The sequence below is a fragment of the Ranitomeya variabilis genome, chromosome 4, assembly GCF_051348905.1.
Source record: "Ranitomeya variabilis isolate aRanVar5 chromosome 4, aRanVar5.hap1, whole genome shotgun sequence".
Classification (NCBI taxonomy): Eukaryota; Metazoa; Chordata; class Amphibia; order Anura; family Dendrobatidae; genus Ranitomeya; species Ranitomeya variabilis.
This window is the reverse complement of record NC_135235.1, coordinates 677215867-677236619: the sequence shown is the minus strand read 5'-3', so window position 1 is coordinate 677236619 and position 20753 is coordinate 677215867. Positions and strand designations below refer to the sequence as shown.

General features: G+C 46.9%; 1 protein-coding gene and 1 long non-coding RNA gene across 2 annotated transcripts; one reads left to right on the top strand and one right to left on the bottom strand.

Moving 5' to 3' along the window:
- Positions 1–1113: 1113 nt before the first annotated feature.
- On the bottom strand, positions 1114–5831 carry LOC143766379 (uncharacterized). Its single transcript, XR_013213560.1, has 2 exons — positions 5710–5831; positions 1114–2328 (listed from the first exon to the last, which is right to left on the bottom strand). It is a non-coding gene; the product is annotated as an uncharacterized LOC143766379 (long non-coding RNA).
- LOC143766373 (uncharacterized) lies at positions 5785–20363 on the top strand. Its single transcript, XM_077254020.1, has 7 exons — positions 5785–5868; positions 12357–12446; positions 12576–12755; positions 12839–12962; positions 13046–13134; positions 13330–13420; positions 17506–20363. Exons 2-7 carry the CDS (start codon positions 12363–12365, stop codon positions 18408–18410), a joined length of 1473 nt encoding a protein of 490 aa, XP_077110135.1. The 5' UTR covers positions 5785–5868; positions 12357–12362; the 3' UTR covers positions 18411–20363.
- Positions 20364–20753: the final 390 nt, after the last annotated feature.

Genomic DNA, 20753 nt, shown 5'->3' with positions numbered 1-20753 from the left:
TTTGTAAAATTTCTGATTTTTTACATAATAAAGCAAAACATATCAACACAAGTTTACCATTATCATAAAGTCTAATATAACACGAAAAAAAAAAATTAATCTCAAAATCAATGGGATGTTGAAGCATTCCAGAGTTATTACTATATAAAGTGACACAGGTCAGATTTTAAAAAATTGGCCCCGCCACAAAGGGGCTAAGAGCTTGTACATGTGAACATCGTTTCAAAGGTGGCTTACCTGTCTCAGGCAGGTTTCACACCAGCGTTCGGCAGCCTTCTTCCTCCATTAAGCCCCGCCCACTGCTGCGCCTCTTCCTTCAGCTCCGCCTAAGTCTGCATGCGTCCCCTATCTAACATTAGGTACGCAGGCATGCCTCATTTTGAAGATGCGCTGAACTGCGTCGAACGCAACATGTTGCATTTTATTGCAGTCGGCGCAGCGTTAAAACAACGCATGCGGAGGCATCCGCTTGGCCTGCGTACCCAATATTAAAGATAGGGTATGCAGGACGCATGCAGACGTAGGCGGAACTGAATGAAGAGTTGTGGCAGTGAGCAGGGCTTAGGCTACTTTCACACTAGTCCGTCGGTACGGGCCGTCGCAAACCGTCGGCCCGACGGACAGTGTGTTTTATGTAGAACAACGTGGGCACCGGAGGCAGTTTTACAACGCATCCGTGGCCCATTGTGAGTTCCGGGGAGGAGGGGGCGGAGTTTCGGCCACACATGTGCGGTCGAAAATGGCGGACTCGACGCACAAAAAAACGTTACATGGAACTTTTTTTGTGCCGACGGTCCGCCAAAACACGACGCATCTGTCGCATGACAGATGCGACGTGTGGCAATCCGTCCCAATGTGTTGCTAATGAAAGTCTATGGAGAAAAAACACATCATGCAGGCGTTTTTTCTCCAAAACGACGCATTGAGACGTACAGCAAGCGACGTTAGTGTGAAAGTAGCCTTAACGGAGGAGGAAGGCTGCCATCTGCAGCCCAGCCGAACGCTGGTGTGAAACCAGCCTAAGGCTGTTATTATAGCACCTTCCATGTGTTGCACAGATACATCATGGGCTTGTCCTGCCATACGCATGAAATGAAAGGCTAAAATACAATGTGGAGACTTCATCAGAACAATATTTTATTTACATTCAGAACTGGTTTAAGAGGAACAAATGACCATTTCCCACAGAAATCTCAGACTTTTACTTATAGAAATACTGGATAAATATCATTTTACCATTAGATATAGAAACACTTCTAATTTTATAAAACTGCATTTTTTTGCAGTGAATAACTTTATGCCTTTGCGTGTTTCATTTTATGCATTTCTAAATTATTGTAAAACTGTAATATGCTGTTGGTGCATGCGGGCTGGACTGTCGGTTTGGTATGTGCCCCCCCCCCCCCCCCCCCAGGCCTGCCTCCGATGTCTGAGGTTTCGGTGTCCCAGACCAGAGATCATAATACCGGCCTTGAATTGTGAAGGACACGGCAGCCGACCCTGAGAAACATCCAAGGTGGGAACGCCCCATCATGTCGAAGAGAGTCTGCTAGATCCAGGCCTAGCAGACCAGTGCTGGTGGGTTCATGGATGCCAGGAGGGGGTTGGCCTAAAGGAAGGTCTCGTCTTTTCCTGGCGGGTCGGAGAGTTGTCCCGTCGGTTTTTTGGACAGAACATTTCCAAAACAACCAAAATTGAACAGCAGATCTCTTGGGAGGCAGACTTTAGTCCTCTGTTGCAGAAGCGAAGTACTCTTAAACTGATAGGTGCAGAGTAGGACACACTAGAAAGTTGGCGTGCATGATTGTTCAGGGCACTGGCGGTGTGGACCGGCCACCAGAGAAGGCCTAGACCGAAGCCTGGATATTTTAAGAGCAGGGTCACAGGAGCCTCTGGAAAACATGGAGGCTGCATGAATAGGAAGTTTTCCCCAGGAGACGTCCATATTGCTCAGGGGCAAACTAGGACATACTTGTCCTTTCCATTTTTTTTTTTTTTAAAGTAGCCCCCTCACTGCCTGGTAGGATATATGTGTCCTGAAGATCACACATCATTCTTCACAGGCCGATGATGAAGATGGGCATGGAATAACCTGGACGCAGACCTTTCGGCGGCTGGCGCATAACGGATTCGTCTTCCCTCCCTACTCTATCTGGCTCTGGGGGGGCCAGAGGGTAGGGGGATTCGTAGCATGGTCTGTACTCTGGGGAACCACAAACACTCTTGATGTGTTAGGGCCTTGCCTCGTAGACCACAGATGATACGGTAGTGACAATTCTAGGTGGGAGATTAGAGTGACAATTCCACTGTCGCCCTCAAAAGCCGTATCTGTAAAAAAATAAATAAAAAGAAAAAGGAAAATCGTTAATAAAAAAAAAAAAACCAAAACCTAAGTCAGAAACTGGGCTGGGTGGTCCAGACCCATGTCTGCCTCCTACTGACATTAAGCTAAAAAGGATTAGCTTCGTGCCAGTTGGTGGTGTGGCCTCCTCTACAGGGAAATACCTAAAATTTTTTTTTGCATAGCATAAGCAGCATACTCATTTTTTTTTTTGTGTACCCCAATGAAGCATTAGCCCCCCCCCCACATCAACCAGATGGCCACACAGCATAACCTCGCTCCCCCAGTCAGAAACCTCCACCTCACATTAACCAGCGGGCCACACAGCATAACCTCGCTCCCCCAGTCAGAAACATCCACCTCACATTAACCAGCGGACCCCACAGGATAAATCCAGAGCCCACCAGACATTCCCTCCCCTCAAGCGTAAATCCAAATATGACGCCCCCTGCCCCAACCATAAATCCCATCAGACACCCCCTCCAATCGAACACCACCCCAGCGTAAACTCTCATCGGACGTCCAACTCCCACAAACCCCCATCGGACGTCCAACCCCCATCGGACGTCCAACCCCCATCGGACGTCCAACCCCCATCGGACGTCCAACCCCCATCGGACGTCCAACCCCCACAAACCCCCATCGGACGTACAACCCCCACCGGACGCGGAACCCCCCACCCAGCAGAAACCCCCAGATGCAGACCCCCACCCAGCACAAACCCCCATCAGACGTGGACCCCCCCACCCAACACAAACCCCCATCGGACGTGGACCCCCCCACCCAGCACACACCCCCTTCGGACGTCCAACCCCCACAAACCCCCATCGGACGTCCAACACCCATCGGACGTGGACCCCCCCACCCAGCACACACCCCCTTCGATGTCCACCCCCCACCCAGCTTAAACCCTCTTCAGCCCCCCAAACCCAACCCATAAGCAGGTCGCCCCCCAATAAAAGGGATCCCCCAGTAAGCAGCAGGTCACCCCCCAATAAAAGGGTTCCATCTGTAAGCAGCAGGTCGTCCCCAAATCCCACCACGGGATCCCCCCAGTAGCCAGCAGCAGGTCGCCTCCCCACATTCCACGACAAGCAGGTCGCCTCCCCACATTCCACGACAAGCAGGTCGCCTCCCCACATTCAACGACAAGCAGGTCGCCTCCCCACATTCAACGACAAGCAGGTCGCCTCCCCACATTCAACGACAAGCAGGTCGCCTCCCCACATTCAACGACAAGCAGGTCGCCTCCCCACATTCAACGACAAGCAGGTCGCCTCCCCACATTCAACGACAAGCAGGTCGCCTCCCCACATTCAACGACAAGCAGGTCGCCTCCCCACATTCAACGACAAGCAGGTCGCCTCCCCACATTCAACGACAAGCAGGTCGCCTCCCCACATTCAACGACAAGCAGGTCGCCCTCAAATCTCACCACAGGGGTCCCCCAAATAGCCTGCAGCAGGTCACCCCTCACATGCAGGTCGCCTCCCCACATCCCACCACAAGCAGGTCACCCCCACATCCCACCACAGGGGTCCCCCAATAGCTTGCAGCAGGTCTCCCCCCACATCCACCACAAGGGTCCCCCCCAATAGACAGCAGATCATGCCCTCCCAAAACCCGACCACAAGCATGTCGCCCTCAAACCCCACCACCAGGGTCTCCCCAATAGCCAGCAGCATGTCGCCCCCACTAAAAGGGGTCCACCCCGTAAGCAGCAAGTCACCTCCAAACCCCACCACAGGGGTCCCCCTCAATAGCCAGCAGGTCACCCCCAAACCCCACCACAGGGGCCCATCAATAGCCATCAGCAGGTCACCCCTCCACAAGCAGGTCACCCCCACTAAAAGGGGTCCCGCAACAAGCAGGTCGCCTCCCCAAACCCAACCATAAGCAGGTCACCCTCACTAAAAGGGGTCCCCCGCACGCAGGTCGCCCCCAAATCACACCACAGGGGTCCCACCATAGGGGTCACCCCAATAGCCAGCAGCAGGTCTCCCACCCCAAACAAGTCACCCCATAAGCAGCAGGTCACCCCTAAATCCCACCACAGGGGTCCCCCAATTGGCAGCAGCAGGTCCCCCCCACAAGCAGGTCACCCCCAACTAAAATGGGTCACCCCCAATAGCATGCAGCAGGTCGCCCCCCCACAAGCAGGTCAGGGGTCCCCCAATAGCCTGCAGCCCCCCTCACACAAGCAGGTCGCCTACCACAGAAGTCCACCACAACAGCCAGCAGCAGTCCCCCCCCCCCACAACATCCCACAATAGCCAGCAGCAGCAAGTCCCCCCAAAATCCCACCACAGGGGTCCCCCACAATAGCCAGCAGCAGCGGAGGCTCCCAAAATCCCACCGCAGGGGTCCCCCACAATAGCCAGCAGCAGCAGAGCCCCCCCAAATCCCACCGCAGGGGTCCCCCACAATAGCCAGCAGCAGCGGAGCCCCCCAAAATCCCACCACAGGGGTCCCCCACAATAGCCAGAAGCAGCGGAGCCCCCCAAAATCCCACCGCAGGGATCCCCCACAATAGCCAGCAGCAGCGGAGCCCACCAAAATCCCACCACAGGGGTCCCCCACAATAGCCAGCAGCAGCGGAGCCCCCCAAAATCCCACCGCAGGGATCCCCCACAATAGCCAGCAGCAGCGGAGCCCCCCAAAATCCTACCACAGCGGTCCCCCACAATAGCCAGCAGCAGCGGAGCCCACCAAAATCCCACCGCAGGGATCCCCCACAATAGCCAGCAGCAGCGGAGCCCCCCAAAATCCTACCACAGCGGTCCCCCACAATAGCCAGCAGCAGCGGAGCCCACCAAAATCCCACCGCAGGGATCCCCCACAATAGCCAGCAGCAGCGGAGCACCCAAAAATCCCACCACAGGGGTCCCCCACAATAGCCAGCAGCAGCGGAGCCCCCCAAAATCCCACCGCTGGGATCCCCCACAATAGCCAGCAGCAGCGGAGCCCCCCAAAATCCTACCACAGCGGTCCCCCACAATAGCCAGCAGCAGCGGAGCCCACCAAAATCCCACCGCAGCGGAGCCCACCAAAATCCCACCGCAGGGATCCCCCACAATAGCCAGCAGCAGCGGAGCACCCCAAAATCCCACCGCAGGGATCCCCCACAATAGCCAGCAGCAGCGGAGCACCCCAAAATCCCACCGCAGGGATCCCCCACAATAGCCAGCAGCAGCGGAGCCCACCAAAATCCCACCACAGGGGTCCCCCACAATAGCCAGCAGCGGAGCCCCCCAAAATCCCACCACGGGTCACTCCCCACACAGACAAGTAGGTCGACCACCACAGGGCCTCCCCCCAATAGCGAATAGTGATCGGCAAGTAGCATTTTTCACCCTGAAACCACTGACCTCCATGGCGTCCACAAGCTGTCATGCTGCTTTCCTTTGCCGCCTTGGAGAACACGCCCCCCTCCCGATAGGACACGCCCCCGGAAATGACGTCACACCTGGAAGGAGCCCATACACTCTAGCATTTACCATATGTGGAGTGCGGCTCTGCAGGTGGAGGTAGGTGCTGGCGTTATTTTCTGTGTGGTTTGTTTATCCCTCTTCCTTCCATATCGCCATTATATTCTGCAGTGCTGTACGCATATTATTATCACTGACCCTAGTGGGGCTGCTGCTTCCTATCCATGGCTCTAGAGTTCTATTCCTTTTCCTTTCAGAAGAGACAATTTGCATATTTAATTTCCTAGAGGAGCATGAATGGTGTATAAGTCTCCTCACTCTGACATGCATGACCTGGCCTGTAATTCTCCACACAGCGAAACCCCTTAGACCCCAGACCAGAACCTCACACCTAGTCAAATCAGTTCTGATATTTGCACTGATAACGAGACATTGCATCTGTAGATTGAGATTCTGATTTGGCTTTTATCCTAAGCCGGGGAGGACACTGACAGCTTGGGGCCCCTGTGCAAGAAATGTGTCTGGGCTCCCTTCCTTTTATGGCGACAATGCAATATATATATATATATATATATATATATATATATATATATATATATATATATATATATACATATATATACACTCACCGGCCACTTTATTAGGTACACCATGCTAGTAACGGGTTGGACCCCTTTTGCCTTCAGAACTGCCTCAATTCTTCGTGGCATAGATTCAACAAGGTGCTGGAAGCATTCCTCAGAGATTTTGGTCCATATTGACATGATGGCATCACACAGTTGCCGCAGATTTGTCGGCTGCACATCCCAAAGATGCTCCATACAAGGCAGGATGGATCCATGCTTTCATGTTGTTTACGCCAAATTCTGACCCTACCATCCGAATGTCGCAGCAGAAATCGAGACTCATCAGACCAAGCAACGTTTTTCCAATCTTCTACTGTCCAATTTCGATGAGCTTGTACAAATTGTAGCCTCAGTTTCCTGTTCTTAGCTGAAAGGAGTGGTACCCGGTGTGGTCTTCTGCTGCTGTAGCCCATCTGCCTCAAAGTTCGACGCACTGTGCGTTCAGAGATGCTCTTAGGCCTACCTTGGTTGTAACGGGTGGCGATTTGAGTCACTGTTGCCTTTCTATCAGCTCGAACCAGTCTGCCCATTCTCCTCTGACCTCTGGCATCAACAAGGCATTTCCGCCCACAGAACTGCCGCTCACTGGATTTTTTTTCTTTTTCGGACCATTCTCTGTAAACCCTAGAGATGGTTGTGCGTGAAAATCCCAGTAGATCAGCAGTTTCTGAAATACTCAGACCAGCCCTTCTGGCACCAACAACCATGCCACGTTCAAAGGCACTCAAATCACCTTTCTTCCCCATACTGATGCTCGGTTTGAACTGCAGGAGATTGTCTTGACCATGTCTACATGCCTAAATGCACTGAGTTGCCGCCATGTGATTGGCTGATTAGAAATTAAGTGTTAACAAGAAGTTGGACAGGTGTACCTAATAAAGTGGCCAGTGAGTGTATATATATACACGCACACACAGTGGGGCAAAAAAGTATTTAATCAGTCAGCAATAGTGCAAGTTCCACCACTTAAAAAGATGAGAGGCGTCTGTAACTTACATCATAGGTAGACCTCAACTATGGGAGACAAACTGAGAAAAAAAAAATCCAGAAAATCACATTGTCTGGTTTTTTTATCATTTTATTTGCATATTATGGTGGAAAATAAGTATTTGGTCAGAAACAAAATTTCATCTCAATACTTTGTAATATATCCTTTGTTGGCAATGACAGAGGTCAAACGTTTTCTGTAAGTCTTCACAAGGTTGCCACACACTGTTGTTGGTATGTTGGCCCATTCCTCCATGCAGATCTCCTCTAGAGCAGTGATGTTTTTGGCTTTTCGCTTGGCAACACGGACTTTCAACTCCCTCCAAAGGTTTTCTATAGGGTTGAGATCTGGAGACTGGCTAGGCCACTCCAGGACCTTGAAATGCTTCTTACGAAGCCACTCCTTCCTTGCCCTGGCGGTGTGCTTTGGATCATTGTCATGTTGAAAGACCCAGCCACGTTTCATCTTCAATGCCCTTGCTGATGGAAGGAGGTTTGCACTCAAAATCTCACGATACATGGCCCCATTCATTCTTTCATGTACCCGGATTAGTCGTCCTGGCCCCTTTGCAGAGAAACAGCCCCAAAGCATGATGTTTCCACCACCATGCTTTACAGTAGGTATGGTGTTTGATGGATGCAACTCAGTATTCTTTTTCCTCCAAACACGACAAGTTGTGTTTCTACCAAACAGTTCCAGTTTGGTTTCATCAGACCATAGGACATTCTCCCAAAACTCCTCTGTATCATCCAAATGCTCTCTAGCAAACTTCAGACGGGCCCGGACATGTACTGGCTTAAGCAGTGGGACACGTCTGGCACTGCAGGATCTGAGTCCATGGTGGCGTAGTGTGTTACTTATGGTAGGCCTTGTTACATTGGTCCCAGCTCTCTGCAGTTCATTCACTAGGTCCCCCCGCGTGGTTCTGGGATTTTTGCTCACCGTTCTTGTGATCATTCTGACCCCACGGGGTGGGATTTTGCGTGGAGCCCCAGATCGAGGGAGATTATCAGTGGTCTTGAATGTCTTCCATTTTCTAATTATTGCTCCCACTGTTGATTTCTTCACTCCAAGCTGGTTGGCTATTGCTGATTCAGTCTTCCCAGCCTGGTGCAGGGCTACCATTTTGTTTCTGGTGTCCTTTGACAGCTCTTTGGTCTTCACCATAGTGGAGTTTGGAGTCAGACTGTTTGAGGGTGTGCACAGGTGTCTTTTTATACTGATAACAAGTTTAAACAGGTGCCATTACTACAGGTAATGAGTGGAGGAAAGAGGAGACTCTTAAAGAAGAAGTTACAGGTCTGTGAGAGCCAGAAATCTTGATTGTTTGTTTCTGACCAAATACTTATTTTCCACCATAATATGCAAATAAAATGTTAAAAAAACAGACAATGTGATTTTCTGGATATTTTTTTCTCAGTTTGTCTCCCATAGTTGAGGTCTACCTATGATGTAAATTACAGACGCCTCTCATCTTTTTAAGTGGTGGAACTTGCACTATTGCTGACTGACTAAATACTTTTTTGCCCCACTGTGTGTGTATATATATATATATATATATATATATACTAGATGGTGGCCCGATTCTAACGCATCGGGTATTCTAGAATATGTATGTATGTATGTATATAGCAGCCACATAGTATATAGCACAGGCCACGTAGTATATAGGAGCCATGTAGTATATAGCAGACACGCAGTATATAACACAGCCCATGTAATATATAGCACAGCCCTCGCAGTGTATAACACAGCCCTCGCAGTGTATAACACAGCCCTCGCAGTGTATAACACAGCCCTCGCAGTGTATAACACAGGCCACGCAGTATATAACACAGGCCACGCAGTATATAACACAGGCCACGCAGTATATAACACAGGCCACGCAGTATATAACACAGCCCACGCAGTATATAACACTGACCACGTAGTATATAACACTGCCCACGTAGTATATAACACTGCCCACGTAGTATATAACACTGCCCACGTAGTATATAGCAGCCACGCAGTATATAACACAGCCCATGTAATATATAGCACAGCCCATGTAATATATAGCACAGCCCACGCAGTATATAACACAGCCACACAGTATATAACACAGCCCACGCAGTATATAACACTGGCCACATAGTATATAGTAGCCACGCAGTATATAACACAGCCCAGGTAGTATATGGCAGTGTGGGCACCATATCCCTATTAAAAAAGATAATTAAAATAAAAAATAGTTATATAGTCACCCGCCGGCGTCCAGCGAAGCTGTCCCGATGCGTGTGCTGCTGCCGCCAGCTTCCATTCCCAGCGATGCATTGCGAAATTACCTAGATGACTTAGCGGTCTCGCGAGACCGCTAAGTCTTCTGGGTAATTTCGCAATGCAACACTGGGAACGGAAGCTGACGGCAGCCGCGCGCGCATCGGCGGACGACGGAAGGTGAGAATAGCAGGTTTTTTTTTATTATTACTATTTTTACCATTAGATCTTTTTACTATTGATGCTGCATAGGCAGCATCAGTAGTAAAAAGTTGGTCACACAGTGTTAATAGCAGCGTTAACGGAGTGCGTTACCCGCGGCATAACGCGGTCCGTTAATGCTGCCATTAACCCTGTGTCAGCGCTGACTGGAGGGGAGTATGGAGCGGGCGCCGGGCACTGACTGGACGGAAGTAGGGAGGGACAAATTATCGGGTCGAATGTGCCCGTCGCTGATTGGTCGCTGCCTGGCGGCCGCGACCAGTCAGCAATGCGGGATTTCCGTTACACCGTTACAGACAGACAGACGAAAGTACCCCTTAGACAAATATATATATATATATATATATATATATATATATATATATATATATATATATATTACATAGTCTCCTTTATTATGTATATTGCCGTTCCTTATTATACAGTGCCCTCTCTTCCTATGTACAGTACCGTCCCTTACATATTGGATTATATAGAGCCATGTTTCTTATTGCATACCGTCCTGTCTTGTTAGATGTATAATGCAGTGATGGCTGATGGAGCATGAGGAAGCTTCTTTTCTAATGGAGGAGCTGATGGACTGGTCGTCTGGTCACCGGCTCTTCCATCAGCAGTCATTTTATATCTAAAAGCGAGGGGACTATGTAATAAAAGAGGGCGTTGTGAATAACAAAATTAACAAGAATACACTATGTAAGAGACAGCACTGTACATAACAGCAGAGGAAGCTATATAATAAGGGACAGCACCATATATAACTAGAGAGGATGGTACGTAATAAGGGACGGTGTTATACATAATTACAGAGCAAACTGTACACTATATACTAAGGGACTGTGTTATACATAAGTTCATACACTATATACTAAGGGACAGTGTTAGACATAATAAGGGAGTACAGTATATACTAAGGAACTGTGTTAGACATAATAAGCCATAATGTCTTCCTCCACCTCCCCTGTTCCTAAGTCCCCCTTCCTCCCATCCCAATCCCCCACTCCCCTCATTGTCCTCCTCTCCCCCACCCCATCATTGCCCATTCCACCACCTCCATCATTTCCTCCTCCCCCCACCACCCCCATTGTTGTCCTTTCCACCACCTCCATCATTGTTTTCTCCCCTACCAACCCATCATTGCCTTCTCCATCATTCCCAACATTGCCCTTTCTACCACCTCCATTATTGCCTTCTCCTCCACCACCTCCACCACCTCCATCATTGCCTTCTTCCCCACCACTTCCATCATTGTCTTTTCCATTACCACCTTCATTGCCTTCTCCCCCACCCCCATCATTGCCCTTTCCACCACCTCTATCTTTTCCTCCTCCCCCACCATCCCCATCATTGCCCTTTCTACCTCCTCCATCCTTTCCTCTTCCACCACCACCATCATTGTCCTTTTTGGGCCCCACATTTAAAGGAGGACATTCAGAAATTTAGAGTCAGTTCAAAGGCAGGCAACTAGATTATTATAAGGAAACGTTGGGCTTGTTTAGCTTAGAAAAAAAACGCCTTGGAGGAGATCTCATTTACATGTATAAATATATGTGTGGTCAGTACAGAGGACTGGAACATGACTTATTCCTTCCAAAGGACATGGGGCACTCATAAGTGGAAGAAAGGAGATTCCGACAGCCAAATACGAAACGGTTCTTTACAGTTAGAGTAGTCAGACTGTGGAATGCCCCACCACTAATGGCAGACATTATAATAGCTTTTATGCAAGGGCTAGACAATTTCCTTGATAAACATTGCTGGGTATAGTTAATTTAGTGACAAAAAAAAACAATTGGTGGAGAAAGGTTTAACTTGATGGACCTAGGTCTTTTTTCAACCTATGTAACAGCTGGGAAGAAAATAAATTTTCTTGTGCGCATCAAAAATTAGAGTAGTAGCTGAAGTATTTCCAGAACTTGTCGTGGAGTGACGAGATGTATACAAATGAATAGTGATGAGCGAATGTGCTCCGAGTATGCACGGGTGTCATCCAAGTGTCTTCGGCGTGCTTGGATAATATGTTAGAGTCACTGCGGCTGCATGCTTCGCGGCTGTTAGGCAATCCACACCTATGTAGCGGCTGTCTAACAGCCACAACACATGCAGCTGCACGGAAAAACATATTATCCGAGCACGCCCAAGATACACTGTGATAACACCCGAGCATGCTCGTGTTGTGCACTTTTGCTCATAACTACAAATGAACTGTTACCATATTTTATTGACTGTATGAAAACAGTCATGCCGAGCATTATATATATTGTTAACTGTGTCCATAATTATCTGAATTTGTTTATAACTCCTGTAATCCCAACTGATAAGATATAGGTATCCTGTGTCTGATTTCTATATGTATGAAGAGCTCGATCACATTATTGCTTTACATGGTATTCTGTGTATTTTTAGTATCTTTTTACACTGATTTGTCTTCTTCCCATTTAGGTTCCTACATTATAACATACTCATAATTGACCTATATATTTTTTTCTGACCAGTGAAGGATGGATAGGGACAGGGACAAGGATAAGATGGTGGAGAAGATATTACACCTCACCCTAGAGATCCTCTTCCGGCTTACTGGAGAGGTGAGAGATTCTGATGACGTCACATTACATCATTCTTATCTATGGGAATAACAGATGGACAGAACTGGAGAGGTGAGGACTCTGGAAATGTCTGTAGTGAGATTTATTAATGTGTCTCTCCATAACCAGGATTACACAGTAGTGAAGAAGACCTCTAGTGAGCGCTGTCAGGACCCTGTGTCTGAGGGATGGGGAAGAACCCTGAGCCCAATCATGGGGCCTCCACCTTACCCCCTCATACATGAGGACATCAATGACCAGAAGATCCTAGAACTGACCTACAAGATGATTGAGCTGCTGACTGGAGAGGTGACACTGCTGGGAATGCTGGGACATTATACAGTAACGCTATGCAGGGATCGGGGGGATGACGGTATCATTGTATGTGTCAGGTACTTATAAGGTGTCAGGATGTCGCTGTCTATTTCTCCATGGAGGAGTGGGAGTATTTAGAAGGACACAAAGATCTGTACAAGCACGTCATGATGGAGGTTTCCCAACCCCTCACATTACCAGGTAATAGACAGGACTAAATACACACAGCCTATAATTATCTCTATGTAAAAAATTAATTCAGTCCCTGTATGTGTTTCCTCCAGTTCCATCCAGTAAGATGATAACACCAGAGAGATCTCCCCATCCTCTTCTTCGACAGGACTATAAAGAAGAAGATGCCAATCTTCATCAGGTAGATGGAGAGAAGGTGCATGACATCTCCCCTATAATGTGTATAGTTTCGAAGAAGGTCTTGTGCTCAGTCTTGTTTTATCCACCAATATTATATATTTTAAACTTGTGTAATGAGATCAGTGGAGATGGCAGGATTAGAGCTCATCATAGATGTGACTTCTCCATCTGTCTAATTTTACAATATTTGTTTCAGGGTGAAGATCTGACCCATATTAATACTACAGAGATATATGTGAGGGGTGATGAGCAGTGTAAAGAGAGGTTTCCAACAGGTAAACATCTAGGTGAGTAGTGACCACACAAAAAAAGAGAAGCCATTAATAAATAATTAAAATCTGTTGATAATCATATCTATGCAGCCCTATAGCTGGCTGACACAGCTCTCTAAAAAAAAAATTGCTCACGACAAAACAATACAACAAAATTACTTGTGCGGGTGAGTGGCAGCTCTTTAGCTCCTTTACTTGAAGAGGACAATCCCATCAGACTGCAGCAGTTTTCATATCTGACTTTTCTACATCTCCCTTATCTAATGCCAATCAAGATACATCTTAATCTATATATATAATTGTCTAAGGTGCACTTCCGTCTGTCTGTCCCGGAAATCCTGTGTCGCTGATTGGTCGCGGCCGACTGGGCCCTGACCAATCAGCGACGCGGGATTTCCAGGAAGTGGTGTGGTCTCCACCATCTCTGCCGGTGTACAGGAGAGAGGAGCGGGACAGTGTCCTGACCAGGAGGGAACATGGAGGCTTCTGGACAGTGCGTGTACCATCCCAGGTGAGCGAGGGAGGCGGGGAGGAAGCCGGGGACCGGGAGAGGGCAAAGAGTGGAGGGTAGAGGGGGCTGCGAGAATGCCGGCCTGTGACGACGTATTGTGTGCGGGCACCCAGAGTCCTGCATGTGCGGACAGCCGTGGCGCGGGAGTTGGGGCACCGGGGAGAAGGAGCAGGGTCCCCCGGACAGTGTGTGTACCGGCCCGGGTGAGCGAGGGAGGCAGTGAAGAAGCTGGGGACCAGGAGAGGGCAAAGAGTGGAGGGCAGAGGGCATTGCGAGGACGCCGGCCTGTGACTGCCTATTGTGTGCGGGCACCCGGAGTCCTGCATGTGCGGAGAGCCGGGGCGCTGGGGAGATGGAGCAGGGTCGGCGCCCGAGTGAGAAGCAGTGGCGCCGGGGAGAAGGAACAGGGTCCCCCGGGAGAGGGAGCAGAGGCACCCGAGTGAGAAGCAGTGGCAACGGGGAGAAGGAGCAGGGTCCCCCGGGAGAGGGAGCAGAGGCACCTGAGTGAGAAGCAGGGGCGCCGGGAAGAGGGAACAGAGCTGCGGCTACGCCAAGCATGTGCAAACCTCCAACATCCTGCACCCAGAATCCCTGACATCCTGCGCCCCCAACCCCCGACAGGCACAATCCTCCCGCGCATTGGCGCGGGATTTGAGACATGCTTCGCTGATTGGTCGCGGGCGGCCGGGAGCAACCAATCAGCGATATTTGTGCGGGATTTAAACACCACTCACAGCGCAACATACATACATGTATGACCGCAATGCACTTTTGGGACCGGAGCGTCTCGAGGAGCATCGGTTAACGCCTGGGCTTGATCCGGGGGCTGACAGAAGGTGAGTATATAGCTATTTTTTATTTTAATTTTTTTAACAGGGATATGGTGCCCACATTGCTATATACTACGTGGCTGTGTTAGATACTGCATGGGCTGTATTATATACTACATCTCTGTGCTATATACTATGTGGGCTGTGCTATATACTACGTGGCTGTGCAATAAATTACGTGGCTGGGCAATATACTACGTGTCTGTTCTATATACGTGTCTGTGCTATATACTACGTGTCTGTGCTATATACTACGTGGCTGGGCAATATACTATGTGGCTGGGCAATATACTACATGGCTGGGCAATATACTTTGTGGCTGAGCAATATACTACGTGGCTGGGCAATATACTACGTGGCTGGGCAATTACTACGTGTCTGTGCTATTTACTACGTGGGCTGTGCTATATACTACGTGGCTGGGCAATATATTACGTGGCTGAGCTATATACTACGTGGCTGTGTTATATACTACGTGGGCTGTGTTATATACTATGTGGCTGTGCTATATACTACGTGGGCTGTGTTATATACTACGTGGGCTGTGTTATATACTACGTGTGCTGTGTTATGTACTACGTGGATGTGCTATATACTACGTGGGCTGTGTTATATACTACGTGGGCTGTGTTATATGCTACTTGGCTGTGGTATATTTTTCTACTGTATCTGTGCATCATGAATCGTGGTATGTGTTAAATGTGTTTTGAGGGGCCCTCAAAAACCTGGAGCCGGCCCTGGCTTCACTGATTGGTCACGCCTGGCCGCGAACAATCAGCAACAGTCGCAGTCTGCTTGCAAATTGGCGCGGAATTTGAACCACGCTTCGCTAATTGGTCGCGGCCGGCCGAATCCTTTGTATAAATTGCATTATTCTGAAAACTTCATAAATAAACTACATACATATTCTAGAATACCCGATGCGGTAGAATCGGGCCATCATCTAGTTTAGAATAATGTCTTTATGGCCATCCATTTCTTCCCAGTGAGTTTTTGTCATATTACACAATCGAGCATTCCTTATAATTAAAAGGAACCTGTCACTGCCCCTGGCGTTTTTAACTAAAAGAGCCACCTTGTGCAGCACTAATTCTGCATCCTGTGAAGGTGGCTCTTCTTTTTATGGTCCCTTCCAACGCTGCAATATTACTTTTTATAATTTGCGCGCCATACCTTTTGTCTGTCCGGGGGGCATGTCTTTCCCCCCCTGGACACAACCGCCTCCCAGCCATCACTCAGCGACTACGTGCGCTGGGCACCGCCTCCTCTGCCTTCAGTAACGTACCCGGCGCCTGCACTGTGCTTTACTTTTTCGGGTAAACGGCGCATGCCCAAAAAAGGAAAGCACAGCGCAGGCGCCGGGTACGTTACTGAAGGCAGAGGAGGTGGCGCCCGGCGCACGAAGGGGCTGAGAGATGGCTGGGAGGCTTTTGTGTCCGGGGGGAAAGACGTGCCCCCCCTGGACAGACTAAATGTATGGCACGCAAATTATTAAAAGTATTATTGCAGTGTTGGAAGGGACCATAAAAAGAAGAGCCACCTTCACAGAATGCAGCATTAGTGCTGCACAAGGTGGCTCTTTTAGTTAAAAACGCCAGGGGGGTGACAGGTTCCCTTTAAAAACAAAAGAAAACACTAATTAAACAACTGATAGGAGACATTTTTAACCACCTTCTGTCATGTTCCATAATTGGATGGTGCATTGCGTCCCTAAATTAGCTGGTGTCACCTGACACTGCTGCCATTTATGGTGGCCATTTACCCCTCTGGATGCCACTGCCAAGATTAAGTTGGATTCCTGATGGTTGTGAGCGTGAGAAAAACTCTCCTTCATCCAGTCGTTCCCTTCAACTAAATTGCTGAGAGCTTATAGTTGCTGCACCATTAGGGTTTCAAGCAACGGCCTTCATGACTGCCAACTACGGTGACCTGTCAGGCCCTACCTAAGACAGGGTCTAACAGTCTGTGATCCAGTGTATTTATCATGGTAGCAGGACTGATACTGCAGGCACTGACTTGAGTCTACTGGTAAATCCAAAGAGGCAAAAGGATTTGATGTAAACCATGTGAGACAAGCCCTGGGATAGGTCCTTCATGATATGCCTTATCCTTTTTGCCTGGAGACATTACAAGAAGCGTCTAAGTATAGGATATGGACCATTACTTTCAGAATGAGTTCCACCATGCTCATTTACACAGGTTATACAGTGCTGGCATCTGAAAGTTTGAGCTCCCCTGGTCAAAAATACTATTATTGTGAACAGTTAAGCAAGCTGAAGATGAAATGATCTTCATCTACACAGTGCACGTGCTGCCCCTCTAAGGACAGGGGAGCATGTGCACTAGGCGTGCCACCGCGAACACCGCGTGGCATGCACATGGGCAGGCAGCACGCTTAGGACGTGTCAAAGGTGACATTGCGGCTGTGGCGGTGAGTATCTTTGCGTCTTTGCATGGAGGGGGAAAGAGAACCATGCAGGGGCACCGGCATTTGTGTTACACTATGAAGATATTCGCTTCATAATATTAATAATGATAAAAAAGCCTAACCTCAACTTTTTGTGCTTTGTTTTGAGGTCTGTTATTAGATTGTGATTCTGCTTTATTGCATCACTGTCTTAGTTAAAAAGCACATTTTGCTTGCTGCATGTTTCGTAGTTGGTTACAGAAATGTTTATATATATAGAAATGTAACGATTCGTCAATATACATTTTTGACACCATTCAAAAATTATGAAAATTGTTTCTATTTTTGGCAGATAACTGGAGCTCAGAGGGACATTGGATACCTTTAGATTGTAAACCAGATGATTGTGATATCTCACAGAATGCCTATAAGGAGCATGCCGTAATTCCAAATCTAGCCCATCAGAGCAAAAATCTATCAACTGATTTTTTAGAACAGGTCTCGCCTTCTGATTCATCAGAGAATGTTGAGGAAATTACATCTTACAGAAGCAATGTTATAAATCAAAGTACTCACACTGGGAAAAAAACATTTCCATGTTCAGAGTGTGGAAAATGTTTTGATTGGAAATCAAAACTTATTTATCATCAGAAACAACACACAGGGGAGAAGCCATTTTCTTGTAAAGAATGTGGGAAATGTTTTAGAGAGAAATCAGATCTTTTTACACATCAGAGAATCCACACAGGGGATAAGCCATATTCATGTTCAGAGTGTGGAAAACATTATAATAATAAATCAAGTTTTGATAGACATCAATGGGTTCACACAGGGGTGAAGCCATATTCATGTTCAGATTGTGGGACACTTTTTACTGATAAATCATCTCTTGTTACACATCAAAATATTCACACTGGAGCAAAGCCGTACTCATGTTCAGAATGTGGGAAACGTTATAATAGTAAATCACATCTTGTTAGACATCAGTGGGTTCACACAGGGGTGAAGCCATTTTCCTGTTCAGAATGTGGGGCTTTTTTTGCAGATAAATCATATCTTATTATACATCAAGATATTCACACAGGGGAGAAGCCATATTCATGTTCCGAATGTGGGAAATGTTTTAACCGGAAATCAAATCTTTCCAAACATAAGAAAATTCACACAGGGGTGAAGCCATTTTCTTGTGAAGAATGTGGGAAATGTTTTAGCCACAATTCATACCTTGTTAGACATCAAAGAATTCACAAGCGATGAAACCATCTTCATGCCCAAAATGTGAGAAATATTTTACCAAGGAATCAAGTCTTAATAGTTATCAAAAAACTCTCATAACATAAGCCACTTTCATGTAACATACGGAAAGTGTTTTAACTAAAAGCCAGTTCTAATTGCACATTGAAAATCTCGCACAGGAAAAACAATTTTATGTCCTAAATCTTCACAATGTTTTACACACAATCACTTCTGCTGGTGGGTGAAGAAGCAAGTCCGGGTACACACAAAATAGGTTTTTACTGTCGATGCGTTTCGAAGTTAACTTACTTCTTCAGTACATAATCTTCAAGTGAGGAAGAAGCAAGGAGGTTTTTGTTCGTTTTTTTTTCTTAAAAGTACTCCAGGTTTTTTTTATTTGAACACTGGACAAATATCAGTAATGTATGTTCCCTGTGTGTAGCAAAAAATACCAATCGTCCTCTTCTGCTGTTCTTAGTGCTGCACTGGTAATTTTCTATATCATATGACCGGTCTTGTGAAAGGCCAGATTGGCTCCAGTGTTTGCTGGGCGGACTGGAAGTCACTACTCAATGTAAGTCTGAGACTAAGGCCGACTGCAGATGAACATATTTAAAATCGTAAGAGTTTCATCCAGAAAACTTGGACAATATTCATCTAATTTTTATTCATGTGTCCTTTTTTTATTTGTCCGTGTGACATCCAGGTTCATATACAGCTCTGGCAAAAATTAAGAGACCACTGCAAAATGTTCAGTTTGTGTGATTTTTCTCTTTATAGGTATATTTTTGAGTAAAATGTAAATTGATCTTTTAGTCTATAAACTTCTGACAACATGTCTCTGGATTTCCAAGCAATACATTTTTGTACTTTTTTTCTGACAATGAAAAATTGTCAAAATTAAAAAAAAACCAGTGCTTTCAGACCTCAAATAATGCAAAGAAAGCAAGGTCATAATCATTTAGAAACAGCAATATTAATGTTTTAACTCAGGAAACGTTCAGAAATCAATATTTTGTGGAATAACCATGATTTTTAATCACAGATTTAATGCGTCTTGGCATGCTTTCCTTTTCATACTGCTCCTGGCGCTAAAATTTAAGCAGTTCTTTGTTTGATGGCTTGTGACTATCCATCATCCTCTTGATTACATTCCAGAGGTTTTCAATGGGGTTCAGGTCTGGAGATTGGGCTGCCCATTATAGGGTTTTGATGTGGTGGTCTCTTAATTTTTGCCAGAGCTGTATATAAATAAAAAAATGGACATGATCAAATACCGTTTCCTAGGTCAATAATGGAAATTAATTTGCAAAACTCATGACACCAGGATGATCTGTCTGTGACATAGTTTTTTTATTTTTTTTGTACACACCCATCGTCTTGAACGGGTGTATATACACCGAAATGTAGTGCATTCAGTTTATTTTTTCTTACAGACGGTCTGACCAAGCAAAAAATTGTTCATCTGGACAGCCCTATTGAATAACATGGGTCAGCAAATGTCTGATTCATATGATCCTCTGCATTAGCCATAAGAACAAAACATACAGGCAGACGTCCATATTACTCACATTGAAATCCTCAGACTGGCCGTCAGCTCTTCTGACCTGAGCGTGACAGCGTGATGTGTATCTATGCAGGTGTCACGCTTATCTCAGAAGAGCCGACGGCCAGTCCGAGGATTGCTGTGCGATCCTTGCACAAGTAATACAGCAATCTGACTGCGCCCTAAGGGAGATAGTGACCATTAGCAGTGATTTCTGTCCAGTCATAGCAGTGCTTACTAGTGATGAGCGAGTGTACTCGTTTCCCGAGCACGCTCGGATGACCTCCAAGTATTTGTTAGTGTTCGGAGATTTAGTTTTCATCACGACAGCTGAATGATTTACAGCTATTAGCCAGGCTGAGTACATGTGGGGGTTGCCTGGGTGCTAGGGAATCCCCACATGTAATCAAGCTGGCTAATAGCTGCAAATCATGCTGCCAAGGTGATAAAAACTTAATATCCGAGCAGTCATAAATACTCGCAGACCACCTGAGCGTGCTCGGGAAAACCTGAGCAAAGAGTACACTCGCTCATCACTAGTGCTTACAAGTTGGTGGATAGGGATCAGAGCGGCATCGGATAAAGTAGAGGCCGGCCACTGGTTAGTATTTTACCTCAACACAGGGAACATACATTATTGATACTTGGTAGTGAAATAAAAAAAAAAACCCGGAATGAAACTTGAACCTTGTTTTATTTACAAGTAGTGCAATTAAAAATTCTTATACAGTAGTGAAAATAAAAGTCATTGAAGAGACGGGGAAAGCAATTTAGAACAAGAAAATGCTAAGTAAGAACTACCGTTTTTCACCGCATTG

What these genes read in the sequence shown, in the direction of transcription:
- LOC143766373 (XM_077254020.1), top strand. Translation starts at nt 12,363, where the DNA reads ATGGATAGGGACAGGGACAAGGATAAGATGGTGGAGAAGATATTACAC. An exon ending in CCAACCCCTCACATTACCAG is followed by an intron (nt 12,963 to 13,045) that starts GTAATAGACAGG and finishes TGTTTCCTCCAG; the next exon opens with TTCCATCCAGTAAGATGATA. An exon ending in AAGATGCCAATCTTCATCAG is followed by an intron (nt 13,135 to 13,329) that starts GTAGATGGAGAG and finishes TATTTGTTTCAG; the next exon opens with GGTGAAGATCTGACCCATAT.